The sequence below is a fragment of the Taudactylus pleione genome, unplaced genomic scaffold (assembly GCF_031769625.1).
Source record: "Taudactylus pleione unplaced genomic scaffold, aTauple2 ptg000374l, whole genome shotgun sequence".
NCBI lineage: Eukaryota > Metazoa > Chordata > Amphibia > Anura > Myobatrachidae > Taudactylus > Taudactylus pleione.
Genome location: NW_028284775.1, coordinates 2,992,022 through 3,015,608, shown reverse-complemented (window position 1 = coordinate 3,015,608; position 23,587 = coordinate 2,992,022). Strand labels below are relative to the sequence as shown.

Sequence of the window (23,587 nt, the reverse complement as noted above, 5' to 3'; positions counted from 1 at the left end):
GAGGCGCAGCGTATGTATACTGTACTTGGGTCTGTAATATTTCCTTTTACGCCTAAATTGTGTATGTATCAATTGCGTGTAACTGACTGTACTTTTACCTGAATAATACTTGTGCATTGGAACCACAGATTCCACTCCTGTCTTTATTTGCGGTCAGACTGCGTACGCAAATTAGCGTAATTCTTAGAGGTTTATAGGAAGGATATTTAGAAGGTATAGGCAGGGGTATATAAAGGTTCTGATCCAGTTTCGTTACTGGCTCCCTGAGACATTGGGAATAACCTCTTAATCTACATCTTTGATGGTTGAGAGAGCACATCTTGTAGGCCCTAACCGACAGCAGACACAACAGTGTCCACGCCCAGTCATTTTCAAACTATTGAATTATATCGATAAGATGCAAATTCTGGAAGCATATCGTAAATCCAACAATCTGGCCTATGATGGATCTAAACTACTTTTATTTCAAGATTTTCCTTTCAAGTCTCCTCCAGATGACGAGAATTCTCACCAATATGTAAGGAGCTGTTTTCAAAAGGTATTCATTTCACCCTCCTATGGTATACTGAAGTAAAATTACAAGCATTTCATACTAATCAATGCCGACCCTCACAATCTTTCTCTTGTTTCTTGTTTTTCTTTGATTAATTTGTACCTTTCTGAGTTCCAATGGTCAAAAAGGCGTTTTTTTCAATCGCCCACTTGGGTACAGTTAAAATATTTAATAATTGACAGATTGTATACTTACTGTAAATTCTATGTTATAGCAAATTACAGGTCCTTTCTGATTTTGTACAGTGATATATTATTCTATTGTTTGTCTTTTCCCTGGTTTGCTCGCTGGGACGGGCTGGGGAGACCTTTTAGATGGTTTGTCTCTGCATATTTTCCTGATGTTGGAATAGGTTAATGACCAGTTCACAGAAACAGACAACTCATTCCACAATAGTCAAAAAAGATCTCACATTAATTTCTTGAAATGTAGAAGGATTGAACACCCCGACTAAACGTAGGAAAGTACTACGCCATCTTAAAAAATACCGACCCGACATAGTTTTCTTGCAGGAAACGCGCTGGAGTTGTAATGATCCAAACACTTTAAAAGACACATGCCTGAGAGAATATAGAAGTGTGTCTTACAAAACCAAGACACAGGGTGTAATCACACTATTTAGTAATTCTCTCAATTAAACAGTTAAAGAGGAGAAGGCAGACCCAGAGGGGAGATACTTGTTATTGAAAGTAGTAATTGATGAGGAAATATTCACCCTAGCTAACATTTATACTCCCCCAGGCCCCAATGCGGAATTTTTCTCCAACTTATATACAACCATATGACCTTGGGTGGAGGGTTCCCTGATTTTAGGAGGTGAACTTAATGTGGTTTTGGACCCCACCCTAGATGTCTCGGGGGGACCTAGACATGAGGGAAGAAGCCGTTCAGCTCCCTCCACCACCACTGTGTTAATTGACTCTCTGGGTTTGATTGATCCTTGGAGACATCTTAACCCAGTCTCCAGGGAATACTCGTTTTTTTCACACCCCCATAAAAGTTTCTCTAGATTGGATTATTGGCTGACATCACATACTGTATTGCACATAGTCATAGACGCAACTCTTGAAAACATACTTATTTCTGATCACGCACCCATAAAACTACGGATACAATTGGATGTTCCGAAAGTCTCATCTTATAATTGGCGCTTTCCTGATTATCTGACCACCTCAGTGGATTTTCAAAACTACCTGCAGCAGACTTTTCTTATTTATAGTACTGATAACTGTCAACACATAGCGGACATTAATCTTTTTTGGCAGGCATCAAAACCAGTTTTGAGGGATCACTTGATTTCATATGTTGCGCCAAAAAAGAAAAATTACAGAGGAGTTTTTCTCAAGCTTCTAAAGTAGTATCTACTAAATACTCTGCCCTTTTGATGGAACCCTCGGAGGCGAACAGAGTGTCCTACAAAGATGCCAAAGCAGTTTATGACACCTTATGTGAGGAACAGGCCAGAATAGCTCTCACATACCGTAATAATAAATATTTTAGATGGGGCAATCGCCCTGGCAAATTGTTAGCCAACCTGGTGAGGTCCTCCACTGCACCTAAACATATCCCTTCCATCCGAACAGATTTACGCACACTTAGCTCTAAATCAGACCAGATTAGTGAGACTTTCTTTCAATATTTTGAATCTTTTTATAGAGAATCTTTAGATCATTCATCCCTGTGCACGGAATTTCTGGAAAAGGCTGGTTTGCCAAAATTAACAGAGGAGGACAGAGATATTTTAATAGCCCCAATTACGGAGCAAGAAATTGCTACAATTATAAAAACTTTACCTACAGGAAAGACGCCAGGGCTAGATGGCTTATCCGCAGCCTATTATGAACTCCTTTCTCCACAAATTCTCCCTCATCTCTCCAGTCTATATAACACTATTATTCAAGGGGGACAGGCCTCACCGGATTTCAATATTGCACAAGTTATTTTAATTCCAAAAGCGAATAAAGATCCCACATTAGTCTCTTCATATAGGCCGATTTCTTTATTAAACCAGGGCATAAAAATATTTACCAAACTATTGACTGTAAGAATGCAGCAAATTTTTCCTAAAATACTACACCCTGCTCAGCCAGGCTTTCTCAAAAATCGTCACTCTGTACATAACATTACAACTCTTATTGCAGCTATGCTAACAACACATCAAAGGTGGGAGAAAGGCAATATAGTGATTAGCTGTGACGCAGACAAAGCTTTCGACAGATAATTTACCCATGTCTTTAATACTCTATATCACACACCGAGAGCTTTTTTGATTATCAACGCTCTCAACACCAAACCCTTTTCTCTCGCCCGTGGTACTAGACAAGGCTTCCCGCGCTCTCTGCTTCTATGCAACCTGGCTTTAGACCCCCTTATTAGATCTTTTTTTAATGAAACTCGGTAGAAAGGCATTCGTTTGGCACAAACGGAGAGCAAATGTTCCGCATTCGCGGATGATCTATTATTATACCTTGCAGATCCTAAATTAACAATGCCATATCTGATGGAATTACTAAATTCTTTTGAATTGATTTCGGGATTTAAAATTAATTGCACTACAGCTGTAGCCTTAGCCTTTTTCTCTGAGGCTAAATCGGGTTGGGGAAATCAATTTCCATTGTTAATGGGCCACTGAGAATGGCATCACATATTGAGAGTGGAGATACCATCACACCCGACCGAATTATATGACGCTAACTTTTCTCCCCTTATGTCACGGACCGTCTTAGATTTTAATAATGGTCACATCTTCTTCTATCTTACTTAGGCAGATGCCATCTCTACAAAATGATATGTTTTCCTAGATTTCTTTATATCTTACAAATGCTCCCAATTACCATCTAAAACAGATTTAGCAACACTAAATAAAGCTCTAACAAAATTCATATAGGCAGGTAAATGCCCTAGAGTATCTTAGTTTAAACTACACCAAAAACGAGATATGGGAGGTGTTAATCTGCTGCCGTACTTATGCCCTAGCGGCAAACTACAGAGTGGCATTAGATTGGATTGGAGGCTCTCATGTCTATATGAAAAGGCAGGTAGAACAAGCCTTTATCCCTGACCACAATTTAAATTCCCTACTACACACCCCTTCTTTATCTCTCCCAATTTCGATAAAAAAGAATATCCTGTTACAATCTACGTGTATGGCTTGGAGATCCAATTTGAAAGTTTCAAAAACACACTCACTATTTTTACAATTATGGGGCAAGTTCATTCCAGATAAATCCTCTTCAATTTTCAAGGTGTGGCATGATGCAGGCTTGTGTTATGTATATCAATTTTTAAATATTGATAATTTCTCACACATATCTGGTTCACAGCTACAGGATAAATTTCCACCCCTTTCAATACCACTATTTCCCTTTTTACAAGCAGTGAGCTATGGGCCTGATTCAGAGCCGGACGGTCTAACAGAGCACTCACTCTGAATCAGGGCCGGCCTTCTGTTTTTTTAGAGCGGCCTGGGGTAACTACCCACAGCTATAGCGAGCGGCCATGATGCTGGTCGCGGTGGTCAAGACCATCGCGACCATCGGGCTTGCGACGAGACCCTTGTGGTAGGGTCTCGTTGCCGCAAGCCCCAGAGAGCTTTCGGCTCTAACAGAGCCGAAAGCTCTCCCACTGACATCACTTGTGATGTCAGTGAGGCCGGCCCCAGATGGTAGGCGTTCCCATGAGAACGCCTCCGTCTGGGCAGCCACGCCCCCGGCCCGCCCACCAAAGGGTACGAGACCCGGAGCGACGGAGTGCCCGTCGCTATCCGGGTCTCGCGCATGCGCGCGACGGAGCCAGCTCCGTCGTGCGCATGTGCACTGGGCCACCATTGACTCGCTTGTGAGCTCTATGCTCAAAAAACACTTCAAGGTTTAAAGCTAGATCAGCTCTGCTCTCTAGACAGAATTTTACTTTTTAAACCTAAAGATCCTCTTTCTACCTCATCTATTTATGCATACGCTCGCTCTATCCTTGGTATTGAAACCGGCTCCACAGGTTTACTGAAATGGAAGATAGACTTCCCTGATTTTCCATGAGGGATATGCTAGAGGCTTACACAAAGCTAAATAAATATTTGTTTTCACCCTTACACTGAAATGCATCAAAAAATTTTACGCAGAACCTACTTCACCCCAAAACTAAAATATATCATAGGAGATGCGGTAGATTCTAATTGTTATAAATGTGGGACCCCTGATGCAGATATTATCCATTGTTTTTGGTATTGTCCAAATATTTTGGAGGACTCTCCAGGACTATATTACTAACTTTCTGAAGTTAAGATTTGAAATCACTAAAGAGTGTGTTTTTTGGGGTGTTTATCCAAATGGGGGTAATGATGGTCTAACAAGGGGGCAACTGTATACTACTCATCAAATTGGCAGCAGCTGCTAAAAAAGTTATTTTAACACAGTGGATTTCACCTGCTTCCATTCCTATACATTTATTCCATACCAAATTTACTTTTTTATTTCTTATGGATTGGGCAGAAGCTTTGTTACATAAAGAAAAACAGACCAAAAAGTTTTTTGAAACATGGCTTCCTTATATCCATGCAGTTTCGGATGTATTGAAAGAAGCGTTACGGAAATGCTTTGGTTTAACAGAATGGTACAACCTGGAATTGTAAGTTCCGGCATACCCTTCTGATTAATGCGGTTGATCCTTTGATCAAGATTTTTGAGTGGGAATTATATGTTTTTTGTCTTTGTTTTGTGAATCTGTGTTATATATATCATTGTTATGTGGAATACCGGTTATTCTGCGATAATCATTTATACCTGACTTTGTATTTGTATTTCTTTGTCAATCTGTCAATAAAACTTGTTAAAAAAAAAAAGGACCACTGTCTCTGGTCCCATTTTGCACTGTCACTTTCTAGCTCAGATAGTATATTTGCTGATAGGACTTGAGCCATGGGTCCCGGCGGTTGTCCCATATTCCACATTATAAGCCAACAATAACAGGTATTCAATTTGTCTACAAAAATGGTTGGCAAAGTTGGGAGGAATCAAGGTGTTTAGGGTTTAAATCATTATCAAACCACATGGGAACCAATTTAGGAGTTATTAAAATGTCCTAACTTACAGGCTCATTTACAAGTAAGCACAATAATGGCCCAACTGATTTTAATCTGAAACACAAGGAAGGGGAAAGTGGAATAACGGGTCGCACCAAGGCTATTATATTTGCAGAATTACCCTGTTAATGGTCTGTATATCTCTCAATTATTTATTATCATCAGGGGTGCAACTCTGGGATATGACCATATTACATAAACCACGAGAGAAAAAAGAATCCCCATATGAGTGCACTGATTCTTGACATTAATCAACTTAAAATATAACCTTTATTAGAATAATTAATAACCACTTGGTGGTAAGAGTAAAAACACAACAAAATATACAACAAAAAACAGATTTTAAAATAGTATGTAAAATACTAATAAGTGCTTTTAATCTGAGTTAACTCAGGGCCTGATTCTGGGCCTGATTCAGACCCGCTCGCGAGCGGGCCGATGTTCCCACACGACTCCGGCGTGCACATGCACGAGCCCCAGCGAGCGACGGCAGCTCCGTCGCTCAGGGGCTTACTACAAGACGGGGCGGCTGTCAATATTGATTGACAGCTCACCCCGTTTTGTAGGCGGGGAGGGGGGGTGGCTGCACAAACGCAGGCGTTCCCTTAGGAACGCCTGCCGTTTGTGGGCGGCTCTACTGACATCACTCGTCCACTCGGGCTTGCGGGAGCCGAGACCCTCCCGCAGGGTTGCATCTCAGCCAAGGGAGTGGGATCACTCACAATTTTGCCTAAGAACACAGCCATGAATAAAGAATGGTACCAAAACATCCTCCAAGAGCAACTTCTCCCAACAATCCAAGACCAATTTGGTGACGAACAATGCCTTTTCCATTATGATGGAGCACCTCGCCATAAGGCAAAAGTGATAACTAAGTGGCCAGGAATCTCCCCAGACCTTAATCCCATTGAGAACTTGTGGTCAATCGTCAAGAGGTGGGTGGTCAAACAAAAACCCACAAATTCTGACAAACTCTAAGCATTGGTTAGGGCGGCCATCAGTCAGTATGTGGTCCAGAAGTTGATTAACAGCTTGCGAAGGGGAAATTGCAGAGGTCTTGAAAAAGAAGGATCAACACTACACATATTGACTCTTTGCATAAACTTTATGTAATTGTCAATAAAAGCCTTCAACACTTATGATATGCTTGTAATTTTACTTCAGTATACCATAGTAAATTCTAACCAAAAGGTCTAAAAACACTGAAGCCGCAAACTCTGTGAAAACCAATACTTGTGCCATTCTCAAAACTTTTGGCCATGGCTGTATATGTACTTACAGTACAATTAGTATTTATTATAAATAAATATAAAAGTAATGCATTTTGCAGTAAACAAAAAATGAATGATGCATTAATAAAAATGGTCGATGGCATTGCCCTGTTTGCCTATCCTTTTCCATTTTTTGTAATCACTTTAAAAATCATAGAAGTATTTTTAGTTTACTTTTATCAATTAACAAAAATGCAAAGTGGCTGAACAGAAGAGAAGTATAAATAAAATCAATATTTGGTGTGACCACTCTTTGCCTTCAAACAACATAAATTATTTTAGGTACACTTGCACAAAGTCAGGGATTTTGTAGGATTATAGTCAAGTGTATGATTAACCAGTCATGCAAAACAGGTGATAATTATCACAATATTCATGGTATCGATATGAAATATCCAGACAGAGGAGATGCCGGCTGTCAGTACAGCGACAGCGGCATCCCGATGGTTGTAATTCCGACAGGGGAACGGTGAGTACTGTTCCCCTGTTCTATTTACCCCCTAACCCTCCTTTTTTGTACCCTAATACTAACCCTCCCTCAGAGTCGGACTGGCCCACAGGGGCACAGGGGAAACCCCCGGTGGGCCCCACTGCCTGAGGGCCTACCCTCTTCTTCAAGGAACAGGTTCAAGACTGTGCATTTTAACTATACAGTATACATATGCTACATTATACTGCACAGGACTATGGTGTATTTTCTACAATGGATAGCTGTTATTAATCTGGTACACTATCATGCATGCACCAGCAGTATTTACTATATATACATTTTTTAAGGGGCCCAGTCCATGCCCTCTCTAATGGTTAGCCCACCCTCTGTGGAGGATAGCCACACACCCTCTGGAGGCTGGCCACACCCCAAAGTATGGGCCTTTATCACTGCATTGCCCAGGTGGGCCCTTTGTACCCCAGTCCGTCACTGCCCTCCCTACACCGAACCCTAACCCGTAGAGTTCCTAAACCTAACCCTCCCCCCTTAGTGCCTAACCCTAACCCTCCCCCTTAGTGCCTGAACCTAACCCCCCATGTTTGGAGCCTAACCCTAACCTCCGCCCTCCTGCAGCCTAACCCTAAGTCCCCCTTGGGTGCCTAAACCTAACCCCCCACCCACGCGGCTGATACTTATCTTGCCCCGGTCTCCTTACGATCGTGATGACGGCTGCCGGGATTTCAACGTCGGCATTCACAGTCATGTTGGGATTCCGACATCGGTGTTCTGTCGGTGATCGGGATTCCAGCACCAGGATTTCAGCAATCGATATCCCGATCGTAGGGATATTAACCGCATCCCATTTTCATATGTAGGTTTAAACACAGTCATTAACTGAAACAGAAACAGCTGTGTAGGAGGCTTAAAACTGGGTGAGGAACAGCCAAACTCTGCTACAAAGGTGAGGTTGTGGAAGATAGTTTCATGTCACAGGTCATACACCATGGCAAGACTGAGCACAGCAACAAAACACAAGGTAATGAATCAGCACAGTCTCCAGGTGGCAAAAAATAGACACTCGATGCTAGCGGGACCTGACGGCTCACTTCGCTCGGCATATCATGCTGCATGGTGTATTGAGGCTAGATGAGCAAGGAAACATCTGTACTTCCAGGATCTCCCCTACTCCTGCAACCCTCTGTATAAGACTCAGCTATGGTTGCTTTAAAGAAGGGTGAATGAGACTCCCTATTTTGTTCGAACTGGAACATATGCAATTGTTGTAGCACCAAGGTGTTGGTGAGAGGCTCCACCTCCTAACGGATGAAGCTTCTAGGTATACCAAAACAGTTGGTCACAATTGCTTCCTTTTGGAAGACTAGAGAGCTATTCAGCTTCAGTTACTGAATTTTGGGAACTATACACTTCCACATGAGATTGTTTTTATTTTCCCTAAGGTGAAGGAACTAATTCTTTAAACATTTTTTTTCTTTTGAATGGTATATGTTGTACTGCATTGTATGCCATCTGCATACCGGTATTAGGATTTATTAAAAAATTATATAATTTTAGATTATAATAAACTTTTACACTTTGTGATATGTTGTTCTAAGCTTCACCTTTGTTCAATATGTATGGTTATGTGCAGGAATGATTCTCAATTGACAACTGTTGAGTAAAGTACTGATCGTGCGCTAGGATTTTGTGATTGAGTTTATTGTGTGTGGGGACTGGAGGATTCCCATTTCCTTCCTCATAGCAGCAGACTCTTATAGACACAGAAATTGTCCATTAGCGCAACCCCTTCTTCTCAATTGTTAGATCTATAGGTCTTGGTACTGTACAATAAAGAAACATAAACCCGATCCCCACGGACAGCACAGCACAGCACTCTGTACAGTGCCTAAACCTGAAATGAAAGGTTACTGTCACTAAAATGAAAGAAGAAAACGTTGATTGGCTTAGAACGTGGGAGCTTGACTTAGCCAATCAGCGCTTCCCCATTCATGTGAATGGAAGTGACCAGTCATTTTGGGGGGACCCAGCAAATTTTACTTTAATTTTTTTTTTAACAACATCTAGTTGATGTCAGGAGGCGTCTGCTTCCTATAGATGCCTGCAGCATTTAAATATTTGTTGGATGGTATTGCATAGCCGCTTCCTTGTGGCTGTGCAATACTGTCCACATTTGAATCATGCCCAATGTAAACACAATTCCAATTCATTGTATTTCCTATGTGTGTACAAATGGCTGCGGTATGGCAGAGTGTAGGTATACACAAACAGATGTCCTGAGTCAACAAGCAGTCCAGTACTTAACAAGTGGGGTGGTTTATTCTGCAGCAATGTGAAATAAACAGCCATACTCAGGGCTGGATTATAGGGGGGGCGGACGGGGAGGTCGTCCAGGGGTCCCCACGCAAATATTGCCCTAACCTGACCAGCTCTCAGCGAAGCCAGTCCAGGAAAAAGCAATGTCAATAAAAGCCCCTCTGCACCTCTGTCCCTCACTTATCGCATCGGCCACTGACAGGCTCCTGCAAGACCACACCTCATGTCATCTGTGTGAGCCCGGCATAAAACAGCTGCAGGCAGCGATAAGGAGCCAGAACCCAGCGGTCAGCATGTGGGCATGACCCGGGACATCAGCCGCAGCAGCAGCAGTGGATCTCTACGGCGATTGGAGATTTGGGACAGCTTGTGGGGGGAACTGATGATCAAAGCTCCTGTGTCTTAAGGGCGCCCTTGCCAACGTGAAGCTTTTTATGTGCTTTTATCATATATTTTTTTGTTTTGATATTTCTTCATTATTTTATTTTTCATTATTTATTTTTTATCTTTCATTTTACTCTTTTCACTTATTTAATTTTTTCAAGGTAAGGGGCATTCTTGTATTGGGGCTGGGGGTGGGTGGGCTGGCAATTTTATTAGTGGGGGTCCCCACATCTCAGTTGCCCTGGGGCCCCCACAAGCCTTAATCCGGCCCTGGCCATACTTACAGTTATGCATACATAACTCAACACATGGAGTGGAGCTTTAGTGGAGCATACAGGTCACCAGAATGCAAGCGGTACCAGCGTCTCTAGGCATTTGTGGGCCAGTGGTAACACCAGGTCTCTCTGAGCTAACTGTGACGCTCCAACACGGTGGCAAGATGCGCCACGTATATGCAGAAGTAAGACATCTTAGTTAAGGACTTGCAGCATCCAATCTGGAATATGTGCAGTAGCGCTCTCCAGCTTCAACACCCCCCCTCGCTACATGCTTCCCCATGTTACACAAACGTTTACTTTCAGATTCCTTGTAGCAACCTGTACAAAATTTGGGTTACACAAGCAAAAAATCATCAATATTTTAAATGGTTCTAGTCTACTTTTATTGTTAGATGCATCAGTAAGACTCCTCTCACTGACTGCATGGTCTATATCAACAGTCTCTTTCCTCATGAACTCAGGACCTGCTGTCGCATTAATGATTGTCAATGTCTTCTCCACTTGTGACACTCGATTTTTGAAAACTCTCTTTGTCTATTTTTATCTTCCACTCACTTTCACATTTAAAGCTTTTAAACCTGTCCCAATTGCTTGCTTGGATACAGTTACTGAAACTTGCTGCCAACCCAGAATTCAACCTGTCAACAGACCACCTCTGCCAGTCTTGCATAGCCCTTGTGTAGGTTTTACCTATTTCCTTCCCTTTATGCTTCCTACCTGGACCATCTGTATTGTTAATCCAAGGCTGTTTCTTGGCCTCATCTCAATTTATAACTTGTGTTACAAACACCTAAAACTCTGTGTATAAGTGTTTACATTTACCTTTTTTACATATCAACAATGCACCAATTAATCCAGAGTTGACATCTTGTACCATGTTTTCCATGGAATAGTAAATACTGGTAAGACAGTCAGGATCAGCTTCCATAGGTCCCATGTTCTCTGTAATGTCCCAAGTATAGGTGTATGTTTGACCTGGCAGAACAGAATCATCCATGTTTTCCAAGGGAGGTGTGCCATCAACATATTTTGCCCCTAATTAAAAGAAATATATTTTAATACACCACACTTGTAGGCAATGATAACAGAACCCTAAGTGTACCTCATTTCAACATAGGGGTCAGGAATTGCTGCAACATTCACCATTTGTTTTTCCTGGCTCCCAAGCAATACACCCACAACAATGCTTGCCCAAACTATAGATTGTTTGTCTTAGGGCTGTCTGCTATACCCACACCTAACACTCTTTTCTACGTAACCAGACCCAGCATTCCTTACATCTATTCACCTGGCTCAACTGAACATATTTTTAAGGATAGGGAGGTAGTGGATGTAGTAATGAATATGTGTAGTTTCTTATGGAAACCCTGTGTGGGGATATTTGGAGAAGTGTCCTCATACACCTATCCTTTTTCCACCAGGTGGTGTGAGAAGCCTGGCGTGATTTCCGTGCTCCTTACTTTTTCTCAACTTTGCTACTCTTTCCCATTATTGGGTTGCTTTCCTCAATCTTGTATCTTATGCTGGTCATACACCAGACCAACTTTACGCCAACCATCCAACTGACCAACTGTCTGTCCAAATAAAATGGTACTTCATACACCTAACCAACATTTTCAGCAGACCAGCCAACTTCTCTCCAACTTGTGATGTCATAGAAGTAGGCGGACAGTGTCTGCTTACTTCTGCATGTTTTGATTAAATATTGAAAAAATATATACACATATAAGGGTTGGGTACAGGATGCTGGCGGTCAGGCATCCCGACAGATGACAGTTGGGAGCTGATTGGCTTGAGCACCATTTATCACACACAACAATTTTCAAAACTCGCTGCGTATACCAAAACTCGTTGATAAATGGGCCCCTATGAGGGCGTAAAAATTATCGTTATGACTGCCAAATATTAGTTAACATAAGGAACTAGAGAATTATGAAGTGGACCAAAAATATTTATATAAAACCACACTGGTATTTTTCAAGTAAAAGTAATACTTTGTTAGCTTTTAGAAATAAAAAGCTAACTGAAATGGAGGAAAAGCTCATACAGAAACTGTCCTCTATGAGATGTTTTCTTCCCCCACTTTGCAAAAATGAAGTTACTACAGAAGTAAGCTGCAGTTAAGCCCACATAAAAAAAAATGAAATAACATTTAATTAGGATTGGATCTAATATAGATTTTAGCCGTAAGTGGGTAACTGCATGACACTCTACCTTTCTTGTAGTGTTTACATGGGGATGCAGTCAATATCCCGACTGCAGGGATTCTGACACTCAGAATGCCGGTGCCGGAATCTAGACACTTGTTAGAATCCCGAAAGTAAGTAGCGGGGTTGGGGTGAGGGTTACCGTTAGGTGTTAGGTGTAGGTACTAGGGGGTGGTTAGGATTAGGCATTAAGAGGGAAGGGGTTGGGTTTAGGGTGCGGGGAGGGGGAGGTTAGGTTTAGGCATTATAGGGGAGGTTATGGTCAGGCACCGGAGAGGGAGGGTTAGGGTAGGAAGAGGGGGAGGGTTAGAATACTGACCGACAAGTGTCGGTATTCTAATCCTGTCGGGATGCCAGCGTCGGGATTCTGACTGCTGGGATCCTGAGCACTGGCATCCCATACCCAACCCGTTTACATGTATCTGACTGCACAACCAACCAATTGGACAACAATAGCTAATTGTGTAAATGACTTTGTATATGAAAACTTATCTTCTAAATCAAAGCATTTCCATAGGCAATGGTTTCACATTATTTTCCAATTATATGAACCATTGATATTTTTTTCCCTATGCTTAATAGTAAAGCTAGGTACACACTATCCAATTAAGATCTGATCAGCCTGATAATTGGATAGCGTGTATGCAGAAGCATTAGAGCGTTTTTAACCAATAAACACTCCTGATCAAGTGAACGATACAGAGAGTGTGCTGCACTCGCTACAATATATCGTTCTCAACCTACTGATCCCATTTAAGAGACAAAAAGAGAGTACACACTGAGCAAGAAATTGCTCAGCAAGTACCAGTGTATACTGATCTGATAAAAGCTCAGATCGAAGGAGCGATTATCTGATCAACACACACTATCACCTGGGGGTAAATTTACTAAAGTGAGAGGTTTTAGAAGTGGAGATGTTGCCCATAGCAACCAATCAGATTGTAGCTATTATCTTCTAGAACAGGGGTGGCCAACCCGCGACTCTCGAGCCGCATGAGGCTCTTTTGAGTTTCTAATGCGGCTCCCAGCTTCGCAGACCCCCATCAGTACTGGGAACGCTGGTCTCTGAAGCCATCAGAGACTAAAGAAGCCTCTGATTGCTTCAGAGGCCATCGTTCCCAGAAATGCAGTGCGCGGGTGACGTCATGACGTCACCACGATGTGAGGAGCCCGCGTGCCTGCTGGATCCAGTTAGATCCAGCAGGCAGAGGAAGCAGCAGCAACCTGCGGGACTCGGGATAATAACGTGACCTGGAGATGGCGTTATCTATGATTTTCCCCAGTTCCCCGACCAGTGGTGTAGCATGGATCCACGGCACCTGGAGCTAGCACTGGCTACTGCACCTCCCTCCCACCCCTACACACTGAACACACTTAACCACCCTTTACTGAGCACACTTAACACCTCCTACGGGGCACACTTACTACCCCCACTACTGGACACATGAGCCTTTCACTGTGCATGTGTGCCAGGCACACTTACACCCCATCCCCCATATATGTGTTGCACCCTACCCTCCACCGTGGTATGTCTACTAGACAGGAACCCCTCCTTTACTGGGCACACACAGCCTAGTACACCCCCACTCTGCATGCACTACACCCAGGGGCAGATTGGGGATTAAAAGTGGCCCTGGAAAAATCTATGGAAGTGGCCCATGTGGGCAGCACCAAATCAACTGTAGGTGGAGCCAACAGCAAAGTAGGCGGGATTAGAGATGTGTGCATGTGCAGGTCTTCTTCTGCAAGATTGTTCACTGTGCCCCAAAAGCAGCAGCATGGCGTTTGGAGGCAGCGACAGGAAGCGTGGGGGGGTTCAGCCTCGTTTTCTGGGCGTGCCAAATTTTGCTGGACATCCTCAGATGTTACTCAGATGTCAGATGGTCACGCAGCTGTTTTGATGCTGCCTTCTCAGATGCAGCAGTGGATCAGAGAAGCCTCCAGTGGGTGTCTCTTTGCTTAAGATACCTCCTGTGGTTTTAGCATAATTTCACAAAGACGTAGTGGCTGTGCTATAGTTCCTATCTCTGAAACAGTCCCTTAATACAGAGAAAAAAACATCCTATGCTGGAATGATAAGCCAGACCCAACTGATTGTGCAGTGTCAGACTTTCATGCAGAGCCACAATGTAATATGAATCAGTTAGATTGAGATTCATTATCGGACATGTAGAAGCAAAACAAATAAGCCTGGAACACTCCACTCCGATACTGAGCCACAAATTGGATAGCCTTGCACTAATATTATTCTTTTACTATCCCATCATATAATGTAGAGCAATACAATAAGACACAGCAGTCCCTGTCCCAGTACAGCTTACCTTTTCATTTTTACAAATCCACATATCAGAGTCAGTTTAGTTAGAATCATAATAGGATCATCCATATTGTACTTTAAGCACTTGCTTAGGGCCCAGGGCCCCTTAATGCTCTAACCTGTTTTTGATACTTGCAGACCCAAGAAGTCTATTTCGCTACTTTTTATGCTTGTCCCCCCACTTTGTACTTTTTCACCCCCAAAATGAAAGTACTGTTTTTGGGGTGTTCCTCACTTTTTTAGGGATTTTTTACACAGTTATCCTTTCGGGGCTGTCCCAAGGGTTCTGAGTGGTTTCCCCCACCTATGCACCCCAAAATAAAAAAATTGCACTTCTTTTCTCCTGCTATTCAGTTTCAGACACGCGAAAAACAGTGAACAACGAAACTTTTTGTGGATCTCGGATTTTCGCGTCTATTTGAATACGGGCCTTAGTATTTCAAACTTGCACACCAGAAAATATATAAACGTTGAGGTATAGAAAGTAGAAAGAGTTCACGTACTTGAATGTACAGTATGTAAATATCCCATGTATTGCACACAGGGAATCACACTAATACATATACACACACATATATATATCATTATAAAATGTAACCCTGAACAAAATTAGGTAGCAGCTGTGGCATGTCAAACCTAATGTGCACAGTGCCCACCCCAGCATCCGTGCACATTAGGTGTGACGCGCACACCGCAGTAATTGGTGAGAAAAGCACTGGGATCAGGAGGCTTGGAGTAAGTATTACAGGACAGGAGGCTTGGAGTAAGTATTACAGGACAGGAGGTGGTGGAGTAAGTATAACAGGACAGGAGGTGGTGGAGTAGAGAGGGGATGGGGACAAGAGGAGCTGCAGAGGCAGCGCCTGTGGTGACCGACATGTCTATTTATTTACATATATATATATTTTCTTATAATCAAAACGTCATTCTGCACATTTCCCCTTTTTAGTATGAGACTTAATGGAAATATTTTTCAAAGCAGTTTACTGGAGCAAGAGAATGCAATAAATTTGAGGTTTTGCCAATTATACTTCAATTGTGACTATGGTAAAAGAGAGAGCCACCCTCCCCCTTCTCTGTAGCAACTTACCTTTCCTCCCTGTCAGGAACAGGCAGCTGCTATCACTGAGCCAAATCGGGGTCCTCCAAGCTCAGCTAATTATGCAGTTTCTCCACCTCGGCTCTTCTTCTCCCGTGATGTCGTATCGTTGCACACACACACACACAACGCGCGGCATGACTTAATCGCGTCACGTCGTCTGCATTACCAGCCAAATTCCTATTGATTAGAGAAACAAGGGCTAAGTGCCTTAGCCCTCTTATGGCCCTCCCGTCAGTCCCTCTTACATCATGGGCTGGATGGATGACCCAGCCCCTGAGTGATGAATGCGCTACTGAGGGCGCGGCTGCTAACAGGCGGGCTGTCAATCAACCAAAAGGCACAGCCCCTACGGTGAGTGACGGGCTATTCAGGGTTGGCTGCCTTTGCACCATGCAAGGAAGGACCAGCGCGAGAGACGCGCTACAGGAGGCGGGGCCGCTGACAGGCCGGGGCTGTCAATCAGCCAAGGCCCACAGTGTGTAACGTGCTACTGGGGGAGGGGATACAGGCGGCCTCACGGTACCATCGGCCCCATAGTCACGTCGACCCACCGGGAAACATCCCGGTGAATTTAATGGCCAATCCGCCCCTGACTACACCCCCAATGCCCATACACCCACTGCCAGGGTAGAGCTATGGTAGTGGCAGGTCAGTGTATAAGGGCAGAGGTGGCAGAGCTGGGCTGGTGGCAGAACAGGTTATAAGGGCAGATCTGGCCTGGTGGCAGGGCAATGTATAATAAAGGCAGAGGTGGCAGAGCTGGGCTGGAGGTAGAGCACTGGATTCTCTCCATTGTGGGTGTAGTTTCCCCTCTGGAGTGAACCCCACTTCCACGATCACTGGCCGGGCACAAGTGGGAGTGGTTTCAGCAAGAGGAACTAATGACATTAGTAACATCAGGGTGCAGAACCTGCAATGTATTCAGTGTCTGTAGATGTGTAGGGGGCTCTTGTCGCCTCCTCTCTGTATTACCTGGCAGGTGGTCCCATGACACAGTCTGGTGGCTTCTACAGCAGGTAACAGGTCTCTAGCATCACTCTCGGGCATCCTATAATGAGTTATTATCATGCACTGTTGCTGCAGAACTTAGTGCAGCCCTGGTGCACCCTTCTGCCAATCATTCATTCTGTGCTCTGCCAGCCAGGCTGCTGCATGCCATCACATCCTTTATATAATGAAATATTTATTGCTGCATACAATTACATAGTGATCACTAGTGTGCTGCTCTTTACTCATCCTTAGGTCATGTACTCTATTGTATATTTTAATACTGTACACATTTTAATCATTCTACTTCAGGTATTGTGGGACTACAACACTCAGCATTCCTTTGACTTCTGGAGAGAATTGCCCTTTCACAACAACAGAAAAACCTCTGTTGTTCTGATTAAAGTCACTGAGATGCCAGTCACAAAAGTCACCCAAAGATCTGTCTGTAAAGGCCCTGCCTCTGGGCAAAGTGTTTACGTGGAGGCAGCAGTGTGTGCACTGTGCATTCTGTGACTAGACACCTGCTTACAACTAAACAGCAACAACTGCCATTTTCAGACAGAGGAGCAGCCTAGGGAATATGTAGTATACAGGGTTGCAATGGGTTAAACATCAGCATTTTCTTGATTCTTTACCATCTATTATCTCATGTAAAGTTTGTTCTTACAAACTTAAAAGGGACCATGGCTGGTGTACAGGGACCAACATGCACACCCATGTTACTGCTGTATGACCAGGATTGCACTGATGAGTCTGTTTTGTGTGTTTTATAAGATGTTCCGTCCTAGGTCCAGGAAATATTTTAAATGTAAATACCCTGGAGCCACAAGAAAATGGCGCACAGCACACAATCTGACCTTTACATTAATAATAATAATAATAATGTTACTTATATAACACTTTTTTCCTAATAGGACTCAAAGTACTTAAATACTTGGGGTATATAGCACAATATTTGGGAATAGCACAATACTTTATAGCCTTTTTTGTGTTACAGTAGGTCTGCCTACTGTGATATTTTCCCCCTTGTGTTGCTGTAGCTCCATATACTATCGCATGTTACTTTAGCTTTGACTACTAATCGTGTGCTAATCCCGTCTACTTTTGTGTTAGCACCACCCACTATTTTTGGTCCCGCCTACATGAGGCCACTTAGAAAAATGTAAATTCCCAATCCATCCCTGTATGTTTTTATAAGTAACAAAGAAAGAAAGAGAAACAGAGTGTGGGGGTCAAAACAATAGGTCTGACAGACTGTATGAGGAGCGGTGGTTGGAGAGTGGTCTAGCATAAATATACCAAGTATGTATTGTTTCTTTGTACTGCATGTACTCTGTATTTCCCTGTGTTTTATGTTACTGTAATTTAGGTTTGCACTGTGCACTTGCCTTTCTCTGTATAACGTATATAATTGTATATATAAGTGGGTATACCATATATAGGTTTATGTAAATCTGTATTAGGCCCTGGAAATTATAATAATATAATATATAATATATTTAACACCAATACTTATTGCCGACAATATTTAGGCCCCCATTTAGTAACGAGTTTTATCACCAAAACGAGTGATAAATTTCACGGTGTATGATAAATGGGGCTCCAGCCAATCACCTCCCAACTGTCATTTTCTAACAGTTGACAGTTGGGAGGTGATTGGCTGGAGCCCCATTTATCATACACCGTGAAATTTATCACTCGTTTTGGTGATAAAACTCGTTACTAAATGAGGCCCTTAGTTTAGTATCACAGTACAAATATGCTGCTAGTGTTTAACATAACTTATTTGTCCGGTAGTGGTCAACGCATCCTCCACTGTGTTGCCGGCAATCTAACACTAATGACTATTGGGCATGTGCAACATTCGTCTGAGCATGCGCATTGCGCTTCAATCTGGCGGGGACTCAGCAAACCCTGCAAGGTTTTTGCTGGGTCGCCATTAACTTGTCGCAAACATTGGTAAGCTAAACTTAATGTTGTTTGCTAAATACTCAACTGAGGTCCTAAACCCTTTAGAGAGTGCTTAAATGGAGATCTTAATCACCACAGGAAAACATCAGCTGGCCACAACATGCTGCGACCTGGTCTTCCACTTTGTGTGATCATTTCGTGGACAAATACAGTAGATCACTAGGGCATATTAGTTATTCATCAGTCACACCTACAAGTCGCTCTCTGCGTAAACATCGGTACCATCGACGCACATCGCACAGGTACACAGCATTTACACCAAGTCTGACCAGCTGCAGAAACGCAGAGGGCTCTCAAGATGCGTATGCAATTGCTGTGGCTAATTTATGCACGCCCAGGCAGCGATGTTCAAATAGATAGGCATGACAGTGTTTTTCCGACCACTGCCACGTCACCACCCCCAAACGCTTACAGTCACTCACTCTGCAATGTATTCCTCTGTGTGTGTGTAATCGCAGAGCGATCGCAGCACAACACATGCACAGTGCGGATTTTACGCATGCGCAATGGATAACAATCGCTCGATCTTTGTACGTAGTTGCATTTGCGAACGCTGCTGAATAAGGCCCACAGTGCAATTTCTAAAGTGAAACATTTGTTTAATAAGAGTTTCTGCTCTTGAAAATAAAATTTAAATTACATAAGATGAGACAAAGACAAGGGGCCAATGTAATAGGGTGAGAGTTTAGAAAATGTGAGAGTAGCAGTAGCCTCTCACACTTTCTGAACTCGATCAATGTAATAGAGTGCGAGAACATGCAAACTCACAATTTTTTTAAACTCTCACCCTATTACATATGGCCCAAGAAGTGAGCAAGAAACAAAAATACAGAGTATAGAAAACAACTGGAAAATTTTATTTTAACACACTAATTAATAAAACAACAATTATAGTGCAGATATGATTTTTTTCCCAGCTGTTTATAGGAAGATGTTGTAGTGTAGTAAAAATCATTCTTACCTTCAGATAGTTTTCCATATGAAATTCCTTGTGGATGAATGGTAAGAGGCTTGGTGGCCATATTCTTAAAATTAACTTTTAAAGTGTCTCCAACTTCTGCACGTAACGTTGGTCCCAGAATACCTAAAAATAACAAACAGAACAATATTTAACGTGGTAAAAGACTTTTACCTATGTTGTCTTTTTTGGAAAGAAGTAAAATAAATAGAAATAGAAAGAAATAGCACATTCATGTTAAAAGAGTAAGAGGCCAATTTTCTGATAAGTAGCTATTTAATTTAAAAGATTTGCACTTTAACTGTTTTTCTTTTTTACATAATTTAGTGTTTCCTATTAAGTCTGATACTATTTCATTATGTTAGTGCTTAAGTTGTTAGTACTTAAGTTGTTAGTACAGGTTGAGTCTCCCATATCCAAAATGCTTGGTACCAGGGGTATTTTGGATAATGGAATATTCCGTATTTTGGAACATTCGCATTTAATAATTAAATATCTTGGGAATGGGACCCAAATATACACACAGAATGTATTTATGTGTTATATACACCTTAGTCACACAGGTTGAAGGTAATTTTATACAATATTTTGAATAATTTTGTGGCTCAAACAAAGTTTATGTACAGAAATTAAATTTGTTTCATATACACCTTATACACACAGCCTGTAGGTCATTTTATACATTATATTTAATAATTTGTTCCTTAGACAAAGTTTGTGTACATTGAACCATCAAAAATCAAAGGTTTCATTATCTCAGTCATGCCTAAAAAATTCCATATTTCGGAATATCTGGATATGGAAGACTCAATCTGTACTTAAGTTGAGTTGCATCAATTCTAGGTGAAAAGTGAATGTGTAAACAAACCAGAAATATTTCAGATTTTAGATATATGTCTATTAAAAAAATGTTCACAAGTAAAAATCCTTTTCTATGTCTATTTAAATAACAGATGACCACTTTTATTTACAGATTTAAAGATAAATACAAAAATTTAGGTTCATAATTCATAGAACTATGTACAAATATGAATCTTTATCAACCTTGAACTTACTTAAAGAAGATCTATGGGGTAACTGCCCAGGGGCGTTTTATGGGAAGAGGGGGCCCATGGTCAATTTCTCTATGCCCAACCTCATTCGCGCCACTGTGCTACAGCAAATATCTCTGGGAAAATGGCACTAGCTCCATTTTCCTGATGATTTATTCATTGCCAGCTACAGGGTAAGTATGCTGAATGTGTGCAGACCGGTGCATAGCTACAATAGATGCAGGGGGTCGTCTGCTATGGCGTCTAAGCCGTATCCAGGGGCCGTCCCTCCCCCTGCACCCAGTTACGCTGCAACAAACCACAGTTTACTACTAAGTGCGGGGCGGGCGTTCACCTCCTGAGCCCTGTGGGCGACTACTACAGGGGGTACTGCGTATGGGCACCACTACGGCGGGCACTGCATAAGGGCACCACTACAGGGGGGCACTGCATATGGGCACTACAGGAGGCATTGCATATGGAAACCACTACAGGGGGTACTGCAGACGGGAGCCATTACAGGGGGCACTGCATATGGGCACAGCTACAGGGGGCATGGCATATGGGCACAACTACAGGGGGCAATGCATATGGGCACAACTATAGGGGCACTGCATATGGGCACTACAGAGGGCCCTGCATAAGGGATACTACTACAGGAGCTGAAGACTGGAGTGATACGGGAGAAGGATGGAAAGCTCGGGCAGGAGGATGGAGAGACAGGGGGAAGAAGGCGGAATATATATATCCCTCCATGCCCCACTTTGATGCTGCCCCATATCTTTATTTTTACTTCTTTTTACTTTAATCCCATATGGACCTGTCTCCTCCCTGGAATACTTGAGGGTGGGGGGGGGGGCATAGCAAGCACGTGCTCCGGACACCCTGGCTACACGCTACACCTCTGACTGCACCCATGGCCCGTAACAATGTGATGACAGTGTTCTGGGACAGACTGGCCCTCCTTAATGAAGCATCACCGGACTGGTTATGTATGACTAAGTCCCAGTTTTGTGACAATGGGGTATATTTAATAAAGTGCAGGTTTTTAGAAATTAAGTTGTTGACCATAGCAACCAATCAGATACTACTTATTTATCTAGCACCTTCTAGAAGATAATAGCTAGAATATGAATGGTTGCTATGGGAAACAACTCCACTTCTAAAAACTAGCACTTTAGTAAATAAACCCCTAGGTGTTTCACAACTAGACAAAGAGCGGAGGACTTCAAAATTATCTCACCAGGTCTCCATAGCAAAATGTAAATTACGGGCACTATAATGTAAAACTATGAACACTACTGTGTGGCATAATGTTAATTACAGGCACTACTGTATGGCAAAAAGTATACTGTGTATACTGGGGAATCTTCTATTTAAAAATACTGCTTTTGCCCCTGGGGCAGAAGGATCTTATAACATGAGTTGAGAGAAATGTGACTGGGGGCAAAAACTCCAAGTGCATTGGGCCACATGATTTCTGTTGTTCACAATGTATATCACTTAAAGCTATATATCAACTCTACAAGACATTATTGTGGCAATAGAAAATATACTTTATTTTTATTAGTTTTATTTGGTGAGAATGACAATGAGACAACACATATACACAAAAATTACTTATGACCTGAATGGAAATTCCCAGCTGTCTACACTGCTGATTACAAGTACTTTGCTTAATATGGTTTACATAATTACTCCAGGAAACAACACATAAAGGCCCATAATTAGGAGTCATGCCTATTAGCTGGGGATTGTAAGGCCAGCAACAGAAAAAATACTACAGCAGCAGGGGGTGCTGGATAATAATGCTCCCTGGATTTGAGCAGCAGGAAATCTAAGAAGATTATGTGTTGGCTTAAAATAGTACAAAACAACCTTTACCAAAGTAACAGTAAAGTTTCTATAACAAAGAAACAATTGCTTCTATGTCATAACAATCTATAAAACTAAAGCACATGGTTTATAAATTACTAGAATGTTAACTTAATTTTAAAGTGCAAGAAATAAAACTTTCAAGTTCTTGTGCAAAAATAATAATACGTACAATCATTATTAAAATACAGATACCAAATCACTTTTATTATTTCTAATTATTTGCAACTTAATTGTGTGAATTTAACACTTATATGAACCTGTAATATACAAAATCTCCTTTTTAATTAGTATAATTTGCAACGTTATATGTGTTGATATGTGTGTACTATTCTGTGATGCACAGAAGATGGTGAATAGTAGACACCAGCGGAAAGGACTATTGGGGCACACTAGACTTCACCAGGAGCTATGGCTTATTTATGGTGCTCAGTAACAGTACATCCTTACTCACAGAAACACTTATGGGTAGCGGAAATGAGCGGAAACTTGCAGCGGACCAGCCGGTCATGTATGTTGGTAGTTGCAGCAGGATGTCGTAGGATCTGCCATGGAGCTAAGTGGTACACAGCCGTGTACCACTGTAGCGCTTAAACACAATGAGTAAAAGACAAGATGGCGAAGCGCAGACTTAGTTACGGCGGCCTTCTTGGTTAGGTTTGGCAAATGCTTTAGGCGTGAAGCAATATGGAGGACAGAGCAGAAGCGCACCATGTATTACAACAATATAATGTGTACACAGTAGTGACTATGAAAAGTTCAAGGTGTTAACTCTAATGAACTTCCTCTAAAGTAATGCTCGCTTTGCTGCA

General features: G+C 42.2%; 1 protein-coding gene across 1 annotated transcript in view; it reads right to left on the bottom strand.

The window, feature by feature from the left end:
* The window catches only part of F5 (coagulation factor V), a 143,758-nt gene that overhangs the window by 109,789 nt on the left and 10,382 nt on the right, over positions 1 to 23,587 (bottom strand). The window contains exons 3-4 of the mRNA XM_088444919.1: positions 19,873 to 19,995; positions 11,147 to 11,359 (exon numbers count right to left, since the gene is read on the bottom strand). Coding sequence (XP_088301045.1) covers positions 11,147 to 11,359; positions 19,873 to 19,995 — 336 coding nt within the window. The remainder of the gene's footprint in view (positions 1 to 11,146; positions 11,360 to 19,872; positions 19,996 to 23,587) is intronic.